The sequence below is a fragment of the Salmo salar genome, chromosome 16 (genome assembly GCF_965601325.2).
Source record: "Salmo salar chromosome 16, fSalSal1, whole genome shotgun sequence".
Lineage (NCBI taxonomy): Eukaryota > Metazoa > Chordata > Actinopteri > Salmoniformes > Salmonidae > Salmo > Salmo salar.
Window position 1 is genome coordinate 36,641,285 of NC_138306.1, and position 20,920 is coordinate 36,662,204.

The following is a 20,920-nucleotide window of genomic DNA, read 5'->3' on the forward strand; positions in this document are numbered from 1 at the left end:
GTAAATATAAACCAATCTATTTTGATATACTGCACTTAAACTGAGACATTTAACATTTATATAGTACCTCTTAAAATCTGCAACCGTATAAACAACTCTGATATCAACAACTCTTATATCAACAACTCTGATATCAACAACTCTGATATCAACAACTCTGATATCAACAACTATGATATCAACAACTCTGATACCGACAACTCTGATACCGACAACTCTGACATCAACAACTCTTATATCAACAACTCTTATATCGACAACTCTTATATCGACAACTCTGATATCGACAACTCTGATATCGACAACTCTGATACCGACAACTCTGATACCGACAACTCTGATACCAACAACTCTTATATCAACAACTCTGATATCGACAACTCTGATACCAACAACTCTTATATCAACAACTCTTATATCGACAACTCTGATATCGACAACTCTGATACCGACAACTCTGATACCAACAACTCTTATATCAACAACTCTTATATCAACAACTCTGATATCGACAACTCTGATATCGACAACTCTGATACCGACAACTCTGATACCGACAACTCTGATACCAACAACTCTGATACCAACAACTCTGATACCAACAACTCTGATACCAACAACTCTGATACCAACAACTCTGATACCAACAACTCTGATACCAACAACTCTGTTTCCCCCCTCCCACCACCGCTGATGTCCTTCTTGTCTTCTGTTTGTGGTGAGTCAGTCAAAAATAACAGTGTTCTACTCCATGGAGTTAAGAAGGTGATAAAAACACTGAGACATTAATACCATCTCATCAAAAACCAACAAACATCATTACACAGGCTAATTAACCGATAACCGGACAGAAATTCAAAGCTTAAATGTGATGAAGCTGATGTGTTCTGTGCTATTTCATTTATCTGGCAGCACACAATGGCAGCGAGGTGATTCTGATTCGCCCACACAGTCAGCCATGTGAAAGACCATTAATCTTCATCCTCTACAGGTGTATTGTCTCCCTGTGGAAACTTGACCCATCTCCTCCCCAGCACAGCACAAGGACACAGTACAGAGTCATATATAGACACAGTACAGAGTCATATATTGGCCAGTGTCTCCTCTATTCTGTCACCTTCTCTCCCCTGTTCTCTCCCCTCTCCTCTCCTCTCCCTCCCTCCATCCTGTGTCTGTGTAGACTGAGTCAGGCTGCAGCGCTGTGGTTCCTGGCAGTGCATACTAATACCCCCAGCTGCAGCTGCAGAGGGAAGGATGGGGGGCAGGCAGTAGAGCAGCTGATCTACAGCGCCGCAATGCTGACCATCCCCCAACAATAACCCCACCCTGCCTGCCTTCCTGCCCTCCCTCGCCTCGCTTTAACACTGCATGATAGGGATGTTTTTCTGACCTACATTTCTCCCTCTTCCTCCCTTTCTGTTGCTCTTTCTCTTTTTCGCTCTCCATCATCATTTAATTATCCAGTCCTTTATTGAATTATTGACCACTCTGACAGACAGTGTTATCTGGTGGAATGCAGGTTGTGTTGGCAATTTAAATGGACACACTGGATCTTTTGTAGGAACGTATTGCAGTTAACAGGTAATGAAATTTTGTTGTAATGTAAAATAAATATTGTGTTTTGTATCTGAGTCATTCTGACAAGACACCCTGCAAACTGCAGCGACATTGAAAAGCCGTCCCCATCCACCAATCAGAGGAGCTAACGAGCAGGCTCTGCGGGGAGGTAGTAACAGACATTCTGGGTAAAGCGTCTGGCATCCGATTGTAACATACTGTAGCTACACGCTCTGAGACCACCATCTGCGGGAGACGTACAGCACGAACATGCACCTCCCTACAATTCCAAACCAACATGTCTCTGGCACGCGTCCTCTATTTATTTGAATGTGTTGACTGTTGGAGAAATTGCTTAAGCTTTTCACTTTGAAAAGTAAGAATGCCAACGGTCCAATATTCTAGAACACTGCTGTGCGTACGCATACTCGTTTGGTACAGTACTCTAATAGACCCTTAAAGTTAAAGAGAGATTCATACTGTCTGTCTGCACTCTGCACTCTGCAGTGGGCTGGCTGGATGGCTGTCAGGGAATGATATAGCTCCCAGAATGGAGTCCCATTATCACCTCAGATAACAGGCTGACAGCTCCATAGATATCTTTGCCAGGTCACACCATGAACAACACTCTGAGGAAGTGTGGAGAGATGCTTCCTGGAACCAGCTGCAGATCACTGTTGACGTGACTGATGATGGTGCAACACAGCCATGATCACGCACACATGGAGCACACCCACAAAACACGCATGCACACACCCACACACACACACACACACACAAACACACACACACACACCCACACACACACCCACACAAACACACACACAAACACACACACACACACACACACACACACACACACACACACACACACACACACACACACACACACACACACACACACACACACACACACACACACACACACACACACACACACACAGGTAGAGGGACAATGTGTACTCACGGTTAAGCCCAACATCGTGGTAGGTGAGGATGGCAGGCTTGTTTCCTTTGGGTGCACCACGAATCACCACATGAAGCATCCCATAAGGAGTCTCAATGTCATGTTCCTGAAACAGACAAATGTTTATTTCTAATGGGCATGCATAGATTTACCTTCAGACAGACAATCTTGGGTTCACTGATGAGCATAGAGAGTTACTATCACCGAAGAACTATGACCGACATAATAGGCTGCATACTCAATTGTCTGCCTCTGATCAACATAAAACCTTTACGGATTCACATGGGAATGCTGATAGAGATGACTGACAACACTGTGTATATAGAGTACTGCAAAGACATGTCTGGCCCACACTATGTGTATAATATTCTGCTCTGGTGAGGGAAAAAACATTCTGTGCAGCATACTCCCACACACTCACACAAAACACACACACAAGCTCCCACACACATAAGCTCACACACACACCTCATACACACGCAGACTCCTGTACTCACATAGACAGTCACACACCCATATGCCCATACTCACAAACACACACGCATACTGTACAAACAAGCTCACACAGCCAATGCTCCTGTCCCATGTATATAGAGACATTAAACACTGGACACTTCCTGTTTCTTTTATACTGTTTTTCACACTGGATTTATATACTGGATTCTCCACATAGCTCATTCTAATATGTCTACTGTACATTGCATTTTTGTTCCACTTTTTATACACACCGCGCATTTATATACTGGATTCTTGACATAGTGAATATATCTACTGCTGTACATATCATTCTTAGTATATATTTTCAGTGTATATACTCATAGACTGCGTGTGGATGACAGATACAGTGTTATTCAGGGTGTTAACTGCATTTGTTCTGACATTTCTTGATTGCAGTGCAGTGCAGTGAAACGTCCAAAATGGCATCTTATTCCCTATATACTTTTGACAAGAGCTCTATGGGCCCTGGTCAGAAGTAGTGCACTAAATAAGGAATAGGGTGCCATTAAGGATGCAACCATAGTCTGTCACGGAAAGTGCACCCTAACCACTCAACATTCTGGCACCCAATATATCTGACAGTATTCTGCAGTGAAGCAATACATTTGCAGGTACTGCAGTACAGTTAATCACCTGTAACATCTGTCTCTTTTGTCTTTGTTTAACATGAATTGCTTGCGTGAACGATTGACAGATACAATGTAGGTCAACAAGGTCATATCGGGCGCTAAAGATTATGCGATACACGACTGCAGTATGATAGGGGTTGATAGAATGGGTAAAAAATATTTTGTATTTTCTGTATGGCTGCCTGTCTGAAATATCATAGACAAAGACAAAGACCACCACGGTGGAGCACAATAGACTGCAGGTAAAAACAGCGCCTGTATCACATACTGCAAACACTCCCTCCATCCTTTCCTCTCTCAGTCCCTTCCGTGCTCCCTTTCTCTCTCACTCATCTTCCTTTCTCGCTCACTTCTTCTTTCAGTCCCTCCCTCTCATCTTCCTCTCTCACTCCCTTCCTTCTGGCTCCCAAGGTCAGAGAGACGTTTGTCCTAGTACAGAATAATTAGGCAACTCACAAGACTTACAGGCATCTCACATACACACTCACTCTCAGGTCTATTTCCCTGTTTAGACATGCATGTGTGGCAGAATGCATTATTGTTTGTCGCAGCGTTAGTGTGTCAGCTTGTCTCCACGAAGACTCATACTTTACATGACTGATCATTAGAGGGACACAATAACAGTACAACAACCATTTCAGTATGCATAATTAACCCATACATTAAATTAGTTAATACAACATTAAATATAAGCACAACTAGAGAACTAATATTTCAACATGAATCTTTTACAGATAATCTTATCCAATGCACATTTATTCAGAGTATTACAACAGCACGGTACATCATAGATAGCTAGTCATTTATTCAGAGTATTACAACAGCACGGTACATCATAGATAGCTAATCATTTATTCAGAGTATTACAACAGCACAGTACATCATAGATAGCTAGTCATTTATTCAGAGTATTACAACAGCACGGTACATCATAGATAGCTAGTCATTTATTCAGAGTATTACAACAGCACGGTACATCATAGATAGCTAGTCATTTATTCAGAGTATTACAACAGCACGGTACATCATAGATAGCTAGACATTTATTCAGAGTATTACAACAGCACAGTACATCATAGATAGCTAGTAATTTATTCAGAGTATTACAACAGCACGGTACATCATAGATAGCTAGTCATTTATTCAGAGTATTACAACAGCACTGTACATCATAGATAGCTAATCAATTATTCCAGAGTATTACAACAGCACGGTACATCATAGATAGCTAGTCATTTATTCAGAGTATTACAACAGCACGGTACATCATAGATAGCTAGTCATTTATTCAGAGTATTACAACAGCACGGTACATCATAGATAGCTAGTCATTTATTCAGAGTATTACAACAGCACGGTACATCATAGATAGCTAGCAATTTATTCAGAGTATTACAACAGCACGGTACATCATAGATAGCTAGTCATTTATTCAGAGTATTACAACAGCACGGTACATCATAGATAGCTAATCAATTATTCCAGAGTATTACAACAGCACGGTACATCATAGATAGCTAGTCATTTATTCAGAGTATTACAACAGCACGGTACATCATAGATAGCTAGTCATTTATTCAGAGTATTACAACAGCACGGTACATCATAGATAGCTAGTCATTTATTCAGAGTATTACAACAGCACGGTACATCATAGATAGCTAATTAATTATTCCAGAGTATTACAACAGCACGGTACATCATAGATAGCTAATTAATTATTCCAGAGTATTACAACAGCACGGTACATCATAGATAGCTAATTAATTATTCCAGAGTATTACAACAGCACGGTACATCAAAGGTGTTTATTAATGAAGACATTCTATAGTAGTGGATTCACTTCCCCTTCATCAAAATATCCTCACTCTATCAACCAAAATATGCAGAGTCATCCACGCGACAGCAGAAACACTGAACACACTCAAGCAGTCACTCAGTATAAACCTGTAGATACATTATACTGTCACTCACCCCATCCCAGCATTCAGGCATGGTGCCTCAGTAAGCGTGCTCAGTGGTGGAGGAGAAAGAGGAGGAAGAATGGCAGGAGGAGGAGGAGGAGCAGTCAGTGGAGACGAGACAGACAGACAGACAGAGCCAGTCCTCTCCTGTAGTGGGACTAGGTCCTGGCTTTAGAGCAGAGCCTGCTGGGGGATGCTGCTGGTGGTCTCTTTGTCTCGTCTTGTCTTGTCTCGTCTAGCCTCGTCCTGCTCTGGGGCTGAGCGCTGCAGTGCTGTGCCCCCTCTCTTCCCCCGACACCTTATAAACCCCACCATGAGGGCGTGTCGAACTCAAGCCTATTCGCTGCCAGTGCTGCCTCTCTGCACATGATTGGTTAGCTCCTCTGTCAGTCACAGCAGGTTCTCTGCTGTGCTCTTGTTTTGCTCTCTCATCAGCACCAGTGCTCTGTTTCAGGAGAAGATGGCTTATCTCCCTCTCTTTTTCTCTCCCTCTCTCTCTTATTGACCCTGTCCTACCTGTCTCCTTTCCTTTCCCACCCCTCTTATCGCTCCTTAACAGTCATGGACGGTGATGCATAAACAAATGCTTAGCATGCAGTGAGATTTATTTTTACAAATAAAAATTAAACAGAGAACAGTGACATCTCTTTCTGTCTCTGTGCAGCAGCAGCAGCAGCCAGTAGGCTCCTCCATGCTTCTGTGTAATGGGACATTGATGGGACAGTAAGTGGCCATAGGTCACCAGTAAAGCAGAGCAGAGTACTGTATGTGCGTGCATCTACTCAGAAAGCAGGGGATGATGGAACAGTGCTGACTACAGATCAATATGGCAGCAGTGGCTGTCTCTGCTATAGGTTACATTTATTCACACCAGCAGCCATTGTCCATATTCTCCACAACATCAATTTTTTCTTTCTCTCGTCGGTATCCGCCTTTCCTGTGTACAGAGAACTTAGCAAGCTGACTCAACTGTAAACTCTCCATGTCTCTTTCTCTCTCTAGCTCGGTCCCCCTTTTCTGCGGAAGAGAGGGATTAACCCACTCCCCGGCTGACTCAACATTTCCAGTCTTCATTAAATACACAACCTCATTCTCTCACCTATAATCATATGCACTGTCATCACACACACATGCAAGGATACCCTCAGAAAAACACACATACAAACATTTACATTTTAGCTTTTATCCAGAGCGACTTACATTTGTGCATACATTTTCGTAATGGTGCCCAGTGGGAATCGAATCCACAACCCTTGCGTTACAAGCACAACACTCTACCAACTGAGCTACATGGCACCATACACTCAACCACTGTGTGATACAACTTGAGGCCTGCTGATTTGTGCAAAGCATTTAACAGATAGAGAGAGAAGGGGGGGGGGGAACACAACAGCTCCTAGATCTTCTGCACAGATTATGTCAGACTTGGGCCCTGACAGGAAATGGTGTTCCAAAAAAGGTCCAGTTGCCAGGAACACAAATTCAATTTCCATCTAGACAACCATTGCCAAAGAGCACACAAAAAATCATACATACCTCGGCCTGAACATCAGCAACACAGGTAACTTCCACAAACCTGTGAACGATCTGAGAAACAAGGCAAGAAGATCCCTCTACGCCATTAAAAGGAACATATAATTCAACATCCCAATTAGGATCTGGCTAAAAATACTTGAATCAGTTATAGAACCTATTGCCATTTATGGTTGTGAGGTCTGGGGTCCCTCACCAACCTATAATTCACAAAATGGTACAAACACCAAATTGAGACTCTGCATGCAGAATTCTGCAAAAACATATTACGTGTACAATGTAAAACACCCAATAATGCAGAGCAGAATTAGGACGATACCCGCTAATTATCAAAATCCAGAAAAGAGCGGTTATATTCCACAACCACATGAAAGGAAGCGATTTCTAAACCTTCCATAAATAAGACATCACCTACAGAGAGATGAACCTACAGAAGAATCTCCTAAGCAAGCTGGTCCTGGGGCTCTGTTCACAAACACACCCCACAGAGCCCCAGGACAGCAACACATCTACACCCAACCAAATCATAAGAAAACTAAAAGATAATTGCTTGACACATTGGAAAGAATTAACCAGAAAAACTGGAATGCTGTTTGGCCCTAAACAGAGAGTACACAGTGGCAGAATACATGACCACTGTGACTGACCCAAAATTAAAGAAAGCTTTGACTATGTACAGACTCAGTGAGCATAGCCAGACTCAGTGAGCATAGCCTTGCTGTAGGCAGACCTGGCTTTCAAGAGAAGACAGGCTATGTGCACACTGCCCACAAAATGAGGTGGAAACTGAGCTGCACTTCCTAATGTATTACCATATTAGAGCCACATATTTCCCTCAGATTACACAGACCCACAAAGAATAAGAAAACAAATTCCCATATCTACTGGGTGAAATACCACAGTGTGCCATCACAGCAGCAATATTTGTGACCTGTTGCCACACGAAAACGGCAACCGGTGAAGAACAAACGCATATTCATGTTTATTTATTTTCCCTTTTGTACTTTAACTATATCCACATAGTTACAACACTGTACATAGGCATAATATGACATTTGAAATGTCTTTATTCCTTTGAAACTTTTGTGAGTGTAATGTTTACTGTTCATTTTCGATTGTTTATTTCACTTTTGTTTATTATCGATTTCATTTGCTTTGGCAATGTAACATATGTTTCCCATGGCAATAAAGCCATTTGAATTGAATTGAGTTGAGAGGGTGAGAGAGGGGGGAAGAGGGGGGCAGAGGGGGAGGTGAGAGAGGGGGGAGGTGACACTGGAGGTATCAGACAGAGGGGAGAATGGAGGTGTCTAGACGATTAGTCATATCTCTGATCTAATCGCTACGTGGATTCATGTTAAAATAGACTCTGAACATCACATTACAGAAATCAACTTCTAAGGACTTTAAAACTTTTGTGGTTCTGCACTGTGTGAGAGCTGCTGTGTGATAGTGAATGATTGCATCAGTATCTAGTGGTCCCAACTCATATTAGCTGTGCTATGGCCAAACAGTCACTTATCCTTCTCCCCATCTTCTTCCCTCTTCTCCTCCCAATGAGTCACCATGGTTACGTGGGTGAGTGTACAGCACAGGAGGTTGGTGGCACCTTAATTGGGGAGGATGGGCTAGTGGTAAGGAACGGAAGATGTGCAATGGTATCAAATAGGTCAAACACATGGTTTCCAAGTGTTTGATGCCATTTTATTTGCTCTGTTCTGGTCATTATTATGAGCCGTTTTCCCCTCAGCAGCCTCCTGTGATGTACAGTAATAACAGCAACCAGAGAAGGATAGAGAGAGAAAGAGAGTACGGTACATTGAAAATGTAGAAAACAGTTTCAGTACCTTCCAGTCTCCAGTGGGCATCAGGGTCTCACAGTTCTCCTAGAGAGAGAGAGAGAGAGAGAGAGAGAGAAGAGAGAGAGAGAGAGAGAGAGAGAGAGAGAGAGAGAGAGAACAGAAACACAATGTCAACTGACTCTCATTATGACACAGTCACTCTGGTTAAACCTATGAGATGCCACAGGGCTGAGAAGGCTGTTCGAGTTGAAGGGATGGATCCAGAAAGTAACATAGATAGATGCTGTGTGGGTCCAAACAAACAGACAGTAGTTAGAGGACAGGAAAGAGAGGGCTCAGGGAAAGGAGAGACAGAAAGATGCCTGTCCCTGCCCGAAGAGTCAAACCAGAACCCAAGCATTCCCCTAGACATCAGTGCAACAAGGAGGACATGCTCTATAGAGGTTATATATAGAGGTTATATCTATAGAGGTTATATGAAGAGATTATATCTATAGGGGTTATATATAGAGGTTATATCTAGAGAAGTTATATCTATAGAGGTTAAATACTGTATATAGAGGTTATTTCTACAGTGGGGGAAAAAAGTATTTGATCCCCTGCTGATTTTGTACGTTTGCCCACTTACAAAGAAATGATCAGTCTATAATTTTAGTGGTAGGTTTATTTGAACAGTGAGAGACAGAATAACAACAACAAAAATCCAGAAAAACGCATGTCAAAAATGTTATAAAATTATTTGCATTTTAATGAGGGAAATAAGTATTTGACCCCTCTGCAAAACATGACTTAGTACTTGGTGGCAAAACCCTTGTTGGCAATCACAGAGGTCAGATGTTTCTTGTAGTTGGCCACCAGATTTGCACACATCTCAGGAGGGATTTTGTCCCACTCCTCTTTGCAGATCTTCTCCAAGCCATTAAGGTTTCGAGGCTGACGTTTGGCAACTCGAACCTTCAGCTCCCTCCACAGATTTTCTATGGGACTAAGGTCTGGAGACTGGCTAGGCCACTCCAGGACCTCAATGTGCTTCTTCTTGAGCTACTCCTTTGTTGCCTTGGCCGTGTATTTTGGGTCATTGTCATGCTGGAATACCCATCCACGACCCATTTTCAATGCCCTGGCTGAGGGAAGGAGGTTTTCACCCAAGATTTGACAGTACATGGCCCCGTCAAATGATGTGGTGAAGTTGTCCTGTCCCCCTAGCAGAAAAACACCCCCAAAGCATAATGTTTCCACCTCCATGTTTGACGGTGGGGATGGTGTTCTTGGGGTCATAGGCAGCATTCCTCCTTCTCCAAACACGGTGAGTTGAGTTGATGCCAAAGAGCTCCATTTTGGTCTCACCTGACCACAACACTTTCACCCAGTTGTCCTCTGAATCATTCAGATGTTCATTGGCAAACTTCAGACGAGCATGTATATGTGCTTTTCTTGAGCGTAGTGTGTTACCAATTGTTTTCTTGGTGACTATGGTCCCAGCTGCCTTGAGATCTTGCATGGAGCCCCAGGCCAAGGGAGATTGACAGTTCTTTTGTGTTTCTTCCATTTGCGAATAATCGCACCAAGAGTTGTCACCTTCTCACCAAGCTGCTTGGCGATGGTCTTGTAGCCCATTCCAGCCTTGTGTAGGTCTACAATCTTGTCCCTGACATCCTTGGAGAGCTCTTTGGTCTTGGCCATGTTGGAGAGTTTGGAATGTGATTGATTGATTGCTTCTGTGGACAGGTGTCTTTTATACAGGTAACAAACTGAGATTAGGAGCACTCCCTTTACGAGTGTGCTCCTAATCTCAGCTCGTTACCTGTATAAAAGACAACTGAGAGCCAGAAATCTTTCTGATTGAGAGGGGGTCAAATACTTATTTCCCTCATTAAAATGCAAATCAATTTCTAACATTTTTGACATTCGTTTTTCTGGATTTTTTGTTGTTATTCTGTCTCTCACTGTTCAAATAAACCTGCCATTAAAATTATAGACTGATAATTTCTTTGTCAGTGGGCAAACGTACAAAATCAGCAGGGGATCAAATACTTTTTTCCCCTCACCGTATAGAGGTTATATAAGAAGAGTTTATATATAGACGTTATATACATAGAGAAGTTATATCTATAGAGGTTAAAAATAGAGAGATTATATCTATAGAAGTTATATAAACAGAGAGGTTATGTATATATAGAGGTCATATCTATAGAGATTATGTATTTAGAGGTTATGTATATAGTCAAATCTATAGAGGTTATATATAGAGGTTAAATATATAGCGTTATATCTATAGAGGTTATATCTGTAGAGGTTATATCTATAGAGGTTATGTATGTATAGAGGTTATATTTATAGAGCTAATATATAGAGAGGTTATACCTATAGAGATTATATATAGAGGTTATATCTATAGAGTTTAAATCTATAGAGGTTATACATAGCGGTTATATCTAGGGAGGTTAAATATATAGGTTATATATATAGAGGTTATATAAAAATAGTTTATATATAGACGTTATATACATAGAGAGGTTATATCTATAGAGGTTATATATAGAGGTTATACCTATAGAGGTTATATATAGAGGTTATATCTATAGAGTTTAAATCTATAGAGGTTATACATAGCGGTTATATCTAGGGAGGTTAAATATATAGGTTATATATATATAGAGGTTATATAAAAAGAGTTTATATATAGACGTTATATACATAGAGAGGTTATATCTATAGAGGTTATATATAGAGGTTATATCTATAGAGGTTATATCTATAGAGGTTAAATCTATAGATGTTATATCTATATAGGTTTTACATAGAGGTTATATCTATAGAGGTTATATATATATGTTATATAGACAGAGGTTATATAAAAATAGTTTATATATAGACATTATATACTGCTCAAAAAAATAAAGGGAACACTTTAACAACACATCCTAGATCTGAATGAAAGATATAATCTTATTAAATACTTTTTTCTTTAAATAGTTGAATGTGCTGACAACAAAATCACACAAAAATAATCAATGGAAATCCAATTTATCAACCCATGTAGGTCTGGATTTGGAGTAAAGTGGAAAACCACACTACAGGCTGATCCAACTTTGATGTAATGTCCTTAAAAGAGTCAAAATGAGGCTCAGTAGCGTGTGTGGCCTCCACGTGCCTGTATGACCTCCCTACAATGCCTGGGCATGCTCCTGATGAGGTGGCGGATGGTCTCCTGAGGGATCTCCTCCCAGACCTGGACTAAAGCATCCGCCAACTCCTGGACAGTCTGTGGTGCAACGTGGCGTTGGTGGATGGAGCGAGACATGATGTCCCAGATGTGCTCAATTGGATTCAGGTCTGGGGAACGGGCGGGCCAGTCCATAGCATCAATGCCTTCCTCTTGCAGGAACTGCTGACACACTCCAGCCACATGAGGTCTAGCATTGTCTTGCATTAGGAGGAACCCATGGCCAATTGCACCAGTATATGGTCTCACAAGGGGTCTGAGGATCTCATCTCGGTACCTAATGGCAGTCAGGCTACCTCTGGCAAGCACATGGAGGGCTGTGTGGCCCCCCAAAGAAATGCTACCCCACACAACGACTGACCCAACGCCAAACCGGTCATGCTGGAGGATGTTGCAGGCAGCAGAACGTTCTCCACGGCGTCTCCAGACTCTGTCACGTCTGTCACGTGCTCAGTGTGAACCTGCTTTCATCTGTGAAGAGCACAGGGCGCCAGTGGCAAATTTGCCAATCTTGGTGTTCTCTGGCAAATGCCAAACGTCCTGCACGGTGTTGGGCTGTAAGCACAGCCCCCACCTGTGGACGTCGGGCCCTCATACCACCCTCATGGAGTCTGTTTCTGACCGTTTGAGCAGACACATGCACATTTGTGGCCTGCTGGAGGTCATTTTGCAGGGCTCTGGCAGTGCTTCTCCTGCTCCTCCTTGCACAAAGGCGGAGGTAGCGGTCCTGCTGCTGGGTTGTTGCCCTCTTACGGCCTCCTCCATGTCTCCTGATGTACTGGCCTGTCTCCTGGTAGCGCCTCCATGCTCTGGACACTACGCTAACAGACACAGCAAATCTTCTTGCCACAGCTCGCATTAATGTGCCATCCTGGATGAGCTGCACTTCCTGAGCCACTTGTGTGGGTTGTAGACTCCGTCTCATGCTACCACTAGAGTGAAAGCACCGCCAGCATTCAGAAGTGACCAAAACATCAGCCAGGAAGCATAGAAATTGAGAAGGGGTCTGTGGTCCCCACTTGCAGAACCACTCCTTTGTTGGGGGTGTCTTGCTAATTGCCTATAATTTCCACCTGTTGTCTATTCCATTTGCACAACAACGTGTGAAATTTATTGTCAATCAGTGTTGCTTTCTAAGTGGACAGTTTGATTTCACAGAAGTGTGATTGACTTGGAGTTACATTGTGTTGTTTAAGTGTTCCCTTTATTTTTTTTGAGCAGTGTATATATCTGGAGGTGATATCTATAGAGGATATAAATAGAGAGGTTATATCTATAGAGGTTAATATAAATAAAAAGGTTATATATAGAGGTTATGTATATATAGAGGTAATATCTATAGAGGTTATGTATATGGAGGTCCTGTATATAGAGTTTATATCTCTAGATGTATATCTGTAGAGGTTACATATACAGGTTATATCTATAGAGATTATATGTATAGAGGTTATATATATAGAGGTTAAGTCTATAGAGTTATATCTGTAGAGGTTACATATTGAGGTTATATCTATAGAGGTTATGTATATATAGAGGTTATATCAATATAGGTCATATCTATAGAGATTATGTATATAAGATTTTGTAAATATAGGTTATATATAGAGGTTATATCTATAGAGGCTATATCTGTTGAGGTTGTATATATAGAGGTTATATCTATAGAGGTATATCTGTACAGGTTATATCTACAGAGGTTATATATAGAGAGGTTATATCCATAGAGGTTATATCTATATAGGTTATATATATAGAGGTTATCAATAGAGGTTATATCTATAGAGGTTATGTATACATAGGTTATATATAGAGAGATTATATCTATAGAGGTTATATATAGAGCTATATCTATAGAGGTTATATCTAAAGAGGTTATACATACAGAGGTTGTATCTATAGAGGTTATATCTATAGAGGTTATATCTATAGCGGTTAAGTCTTGAAGTTATGTATATATAGAGTTTATATCCATAGAGGTTATATATTTAGAGGTTATATATATATAATGTATATCTATAGAGGTTATATCTATAGAGGTTATATCTATAGAGGTTGTCTATAGAGTTATATCTGTAGAGGTTACAAATTGAGGTTATATCTATAGAGGTTATATCTATAGAGGTTATGTATTTATAGAGGTTATATCTATATAGGTTATATCTATAGAGGTTATGTATATACGATTTTGTAAATAGAGATTATATATAGAGGTTATATCTATAGAGGTTATATCTGTAGAGATTGTATGTATAGAGGTTATATCTATAGAGGTATATCTGTAGAGGTTATATCTATATAGATTATATCTATAGAGCTTATATCTATAGAGGTTATATATAGAGAGCTTATATCCATAAAGGTTATATCTATGTAGGTTATATATAGAGGTTATCAATAGAGGTTATATCTATCGAGGTTATGTCTACAGAGGTTATATATAGAGAGATTATATCTATAGAGGTTATATATAGAGGTTATATCTAAAGAGCTTATATCTAAAGAGGTTATATATACAGAGGTTATATCTATAGAGGTTATATCTATAGTGGTTAAATCTTTAGAGGTTATGTATATATAGAGTTTATATCCATAGAGATGATATATTTAGAGGTTAAATATATCATTTATATCTATAGAGGTTATATATAGAGGTCATGTATATATAGAGGTTATATCTATAGAGGTTATATCTATAGAGGTTATATATAGAGAGGTTATATATAGAGAAGTTACATATATAATGATGATATATATAGAGAAGTTATATATAGAGGTTATATATAGAGAGATTATATATATAGAGAGAGGTTATATATAGAGGTTAAATCTATAGAGGTTATATAGAGAGAGGTTCTACATAGAGAAGTTACATATATAACGATGATATATTTAGAGAAGGTATATATAGAGGTTATATATAGAGAGTTGATATATATATAGAGAGGTTATATATAGAGGTTAAATCTATTAAGGTTATATATAGAGAGATGATATATATGGAGAAGTTATATATAGAGAGGTCATATATAGAGAGATTATATATATATAGAGTAGTTATATATATGGAGATTATATCTATAGAGGTTAAATCTATTGAGTTTATATCTATAGAGATTATATATAGAGAGCTAATATCTATAGAGGTTATATATATAGAGAGGTTGTATATATAGAGGTTATGTATATAGAGGTTATATATATAGAGGTTATATTTAGATGTTATATCTATAGAGTTTATATATATGTTATATATAGAGGTTATATCTATAGAGGTTATGTATATAGAGGTTAGGTATATAGAGGTTATATATAGAGAAGTTATATCTATAGAGGTTATTTCTATATAGTTTATATATAGAGAGGTTATATATAGAGAGGTTATATGTATAGAGGTTATATCTATAGAGGTTATATATGGAGAGGTTATATAGAGAGGTTATATCGATAGAAATTACATCTATAGAGGTGATATCTATGGAGGTTATATCTATAGAGGTTATTTATATATAGAGCTTATATCTATAGAGGTAATATATAGAGAGGTTATATCCATAGAGGTTATATCTATGTAGGTTATGTATTTAGGTTGTATATAGAGGTTATTTATATAATGTATATCTATAGAGGTTATATATAGAGGTCATGTATATAGAGTGGTTATATCTATAGATGTTATATATAGAGAGGTTCTATATTGAGAAGTTACATATACAGAGATGATATATATATATATATATATATATATATATATATATATATAGAGGTTATATATCGAGGTTATATCTATAGAGGTTAGATATAGAGAGATGATATATATGGAGAAGTTATATATATAGATGTTATATAGAGAGAGATGATATATATAGAGTAGGTATGTATATGGAGATTATATCTATAGAGGTTGTTTATGGAGAGGCTATATCTATAGAGGTTATATATAGAGGTTATATCTATAGAGGTTATGTATATAGAGGTTATATATAAAGGTTATATATAGAGGTTATATTTAGAGGTTATATCTATAGAGTTTATATATATAAGTTATATATAGAGATTATATCTATAGAGATTATGTATATAGAGGTTATGTATGTAGATGTTATGTATAAAGAGCTAATAAATAGAGGTTATATCTTTGGAGGTTATATGTAGAGAGGTTATATGTATAGAGGTTATATCTATATAGTTTATATATAGAGGGTATATATAGAGAGGTTATATCTATAGAGTTTATATATAGAGATGTTATATCTATAGAGGTTTTGTATATAGAGGTTATATCTATAGAGATTATTTATATATAGAGGTTATTTCTGTGGAGGTTATATCTATAGAGGTTATTTATATATAGAGGTTATATCTATAGAGGTTATATATAGAGCGGTTATATATAGAGTTTGTATATAGAGAGAGGTTATATCTATAGAGGTTATATATATATAGAGGTTATGTATAGAGAGGTTATATCTATTGTTGTTATATATATATATATATATATATATATATATATATATATATGTTATATATAAGTGTTATATATAAAGGTTATAAGGTTATATGTAGAGGTTATATATATAGAGGTTATGTACAGAGAAGTTATATATATAGAGGTTATATATATAGAGGTTATATAGAGAGAGATTATATATGTAGAGACGTTATATATAGAGAGAGAGGTTATATATAGAGAGGTTATATCTATGGAGGTTATACTGTAGTTGAATCAGACCAAGCATCATTAAAGTGGTTTAAGAAAAATTGTCCCCAAACCCTTAGAGATCCTGAAGGTGCAATCCTAGTGCATTCATATACAGTGGTTTCAGGAAACACAAAATTATTATACATAAAAACACAGATGAGGTGAAGAAAGGAAGAAAGTTGTCAAATGGTTGCATTATTATCAGAACACATCAGCAGTCCATTGATATAGGGTGATGACATTAAGATCAGATTTCCTACTAGAGAGAATGGGTGTCATGCGCTTGTTCTTAGAGGAGAGACAGCAGGTTAGTTGCTTCAGTGGGGCGGTCGGACCAGCAGGTGTCACTCTTGTCCTCTGGAGCCCAGATGTGACTGCAGTAAGACAGCATGGTGGGGGAGGGAGCTGTGGCACTGTGCTGGTGGTGGCTGGATGCATGTTGTTCTTCAGGAAGTTTAACATTTCTCCATATGAAATGATCCTGTGTGATTATCTGGAAGTATGACACCCTGCTGATTCTATTACTATAGGCTGTGCATCAATGATTTCTTCCCCCTGTTGTTTGTGGCCTCCATATTTCTGTGACTCAGCATGTGTTGCAGGTGAGGATAAGCTATGTAAAGGAGCAACCAATAGCACAGCTGAAGGAATCCGTGATTTGGTGCCCCCACTGGGCGAGGGGACTAGTCCCCCTGCAGGGCGTGTTCTGGGTTTGTAATGACCGGGATGCACCCACTGGTCTGATTGCGGGTCTGGTGGAGCCAGTGCCGCACGATCACATGCCACTGTTGTTGGGGGTGGCTTGAGGAAGAGGGGGCGGTGAGGGGCGCAGGGTTTGCACAGGGGAGTGCATTCATACACCACCCTTGGTCTCTCTGTGTCATAAACACAAACAGAAGTGTGTTACAGTGGCTAATCAGTCCACCTCAGAGGTCCAGGCCGGGAGAGACCTGGAGGGGAGGAAGACTACAGATGTAGGATCTTAATTTGAGCCAGTTTGCTACAGCAGGAAAATAATCCTGCAGCAGGAAAATAATCCTGCAGCAAAACGAAATGTGAATTATTTTGTGGATTATAATTAATGGCCAATTTTTGTAGGGTTTGATACGTTTTAAGTTAGGGCAAATCAAGTATGACATTTTAAAGTGAAAAATCTTAAATACACTACACGTTTGCATTTCCTGTTGAGTAGGAACATTCTCATCAACAAAAGAGTGATCAGATTAAGATCCTACTTCTGTACCTAACAGACCTGGGAGGTCATGACCCACGTAGAGGAGGACAAGAGAGGCAAGGCTGTCTGGATAAGCTGCTGTCATGATGTCATCCTGATCAAATTAAAACACAGTCTTTTAAAGGAAATAAATGAATCTGGGTCACACATCCACTCCACATAGCTCTTTACTTCAAAATGCAAAGTAAGTCCTCATGGTTAATTACCACTATGTAATAATCAGCAATAATCAACATTACTTTGATTAATACATTTTTACTTGGCCTCTGTGTTTTAATGGCCACTGCCTTGATATTGTCTGAGTAATCAGTTTCTCCACTCTGTCAATCATGATCAAGAATGTCAGTGAAGTGTATAAATGACTGTGACATATCCTCTCAGACAGTTTTAATCAATGTGATTAGCACTTCTTTTCTCTACTGATGCCACCTCTCTTATGCTCCTCATTTTCAGTCACAGCATTCAAGAGTTTACTGAATTACTTATTATGCTAAGAGTAGTATACTGTTGCAGTCACTGGTTTTTGTAAGACCTTGTAGCCTCTCAACTCCCCCATCCTTTCACACTCCTAAATGTGAATATTAATGCAGTGTATGATGAATCCCTCCTACACAATTAAACACATTTTCTGTTTCCCAACCAGGACACACACAATTACACTATTATATCAACTACACACACACGCACAAATGCACAAAAATAAATGAGTATTCCAATGCACGCACGCACAAAATAACTAACAAACAGACACACGCACACACACACACGCACGCACACACACACACACACACACACACACACACACACACACACACACACACACACACACACACACACACACACACACACACACACACACACACACACACACACACACACACACACACACACACACACACACACGTACGTAAAGAAAAGGCTCACCATCTCAGTGTCTTGTCCTCTCTGTTCTTGCAGTAGGGGTTTCTCCTCAGTAAATTGCTGCTCCTTCATCCCAGCCATCCTGGAGAGCAACCTGCAATCACCATAGCAATGCACACCTGAGATTACATAGCCCACTTTGTTACTTTAGTAAAACCTCTTAAATCCATCCACCAACTCAAATCCCTGCAGCAAACCTCTATCATAAGTTTTCTTCCCCCAATAATTATCTACAATATATCAACCATGGTTTCTGTGGCTGGGCGAGTCCATTTTCTACTTTTTCCAATATAATGTTTTCATAGTCCCTTTATGTTGGACATGTACTAAAGGGAGGTCCACGGATGCACAGTATCTGAATAGAGAATACATTCTGGTGTTGGTCTGTTGGAAAACAGATTGAACAGTAGTAGCCTATTCTCTTTGGGTCTCCAGTGGTTTCAGCTCATGGACTGGGTCATAGACTGTTGAATAAAGCAGGTCTGAGGAGCCAGCCAGACAGTCAGACAGTGAGCTTCCCATTAGGATATAATTAAACTCCAGCAGTGTGGCTGATGTCAGTGGATACAGATGGACTCTATCAATTCTGAGTGACATGTCGATACAAGGGCACCGCTAAACCCATAGAGCGCAGAGCAGAATGGAACCTTTTTCTAACTAGGCAAGTCAGTTAAGAACAAATTCTTATTTACAATGTTGGCCTACACCGGCCAAACCCGGACGACGCTAGGCCAATTGTGCGCTGCCCTATGGGACTCCCAATCACAGCCAGGTGTGATACAACCTGAAATACAGCCAATGCACACATGGACTCACACACTCAAGCACACATATGCGAGTGTGCACACACACTCACAGTTGCAGGTAGACATTGCGTATACACATTGTGCATGCACACACAGACACATTAACTTGTTCATTGTCAAGAAAAACAAATGCAACAAGATAAAAGAAAGCTTATTGAATAAAACATTTACAGATGAGCAAGACGTAAAGGTAAAAAAGCAGCAATGGAAGGCTGCCAGCACAATAAGCATGTACAGTATGGGTAATGTGGAAACCTATGAGACTAACAACTAGTCCTTCCTGGAGGAAGTACTTTACAGGCAGAAATGTAGACTCAGTTAACACCAAAATATTTTCTGTTTGAGTCTCCCTACCAAATTGAGTCAGGCACGGAGGAGCTGTGGCCTCATAAATATTTAGAAACGGTAACTTCACACAGTGACAGGTTGTTTAATGACTGGGATGCAGTAAAAACAACAGCTGGACAGCTCTCTCTCTCTCTCTCTCTCTCTCTCTCTCTCTCTCTCTCTCTCTCTCTCTCTCTCTCTCTCTCTCTCTCTCTCTCTCTCTCTCTCTCTCTCTCTCTCTCACCATACTCCTCTCTTTGTGACAACACTGTTGCTGTTCTCTGTTTGAAAGGGACCTTTGCATAAGCATGACAATGAGCCCATGACCAGTTTTAACTAGGAACTAACCAGCCACCAGCCTCATCAATCTGCCTGCTTAACTCTCTCTCTCCCTCTCTCTCTCCCTCCCTCCCGCCTTATATAAGATGGCTCACTGTGAAATCAATTATCATTACACAGTCTATATTTGTCCCTGTTGACGCTGTTTCAAACCCACTGATTTGGGTTTAGATGACTCACTACTTTTAGCTGCTGCTTTATTTCATATTCCCTAAATCCACAAATATGATTTTAGATTTTCTCTGAGGAACTATTAATCGTACTAATGAAATTAAATGAGTGGGACTTCATTTACCTAAAATGAGTCTGATCAGAAACATCAACTTCACTTTTCAGTGGTGCAGGTGATGTGTGTCTGCATCCACTGTCTATGGAGTCAAAAGGGTCATGTGCTACTTCTAAGTCTCTTTTCACCCAG

At 39.6% G+C, this 20,920-nt stretch overlaps 1 protein-coding gene and 1 non-coding gene across 6 annotated transcripts in view; both read right to left on the minus strand.

Moving 5' to 3' along the window:
- The window catches only part of LOC106573649 (protein NDRG4), a 36,017-nt gene that overhangs the window by 10,236 nt on the left and 4,861 nt on the right, over nt 1-20,920 (minus strand). For 3 of the 5 annotated variants that reach the window (XM_014148890.3, XM_014148889.3, XM_014148888.3), the window contains 3 exons: nt 19,034-19,124; nt 8,996-9,034; nt 2,525-2,630 (listed from right to left, as the gene is read on the minus strand). In XM_014148890.3, the coding sequence (XP_014004365.3) occupies nt 2,525-2,630; nt 8,996-9,034; nt 19,034-19,111 (223 nt within the window). In that variant the 5' untranslated portion in view covers nt 19,112-19,124. Of the gene's footprint in view, nt 1-2,524; nt 2,631-5,625; nt 5,911-8,995; nt 9,035-19,033; nt 19,125-20,920 lie in introns of those variants that run through there. The other 2 variants (XM_014148892.3, XM_014148891.3) reach the window with 1 other exon arrangement.
- trnat-ugu (transfer RNA threonine (anticodon UGU)) lies at nt 6,838-6,913 on the minus strand. The gene has a single exon. It is a non-coding gene; the product is annotated as a tRNA-Thr (tRNA).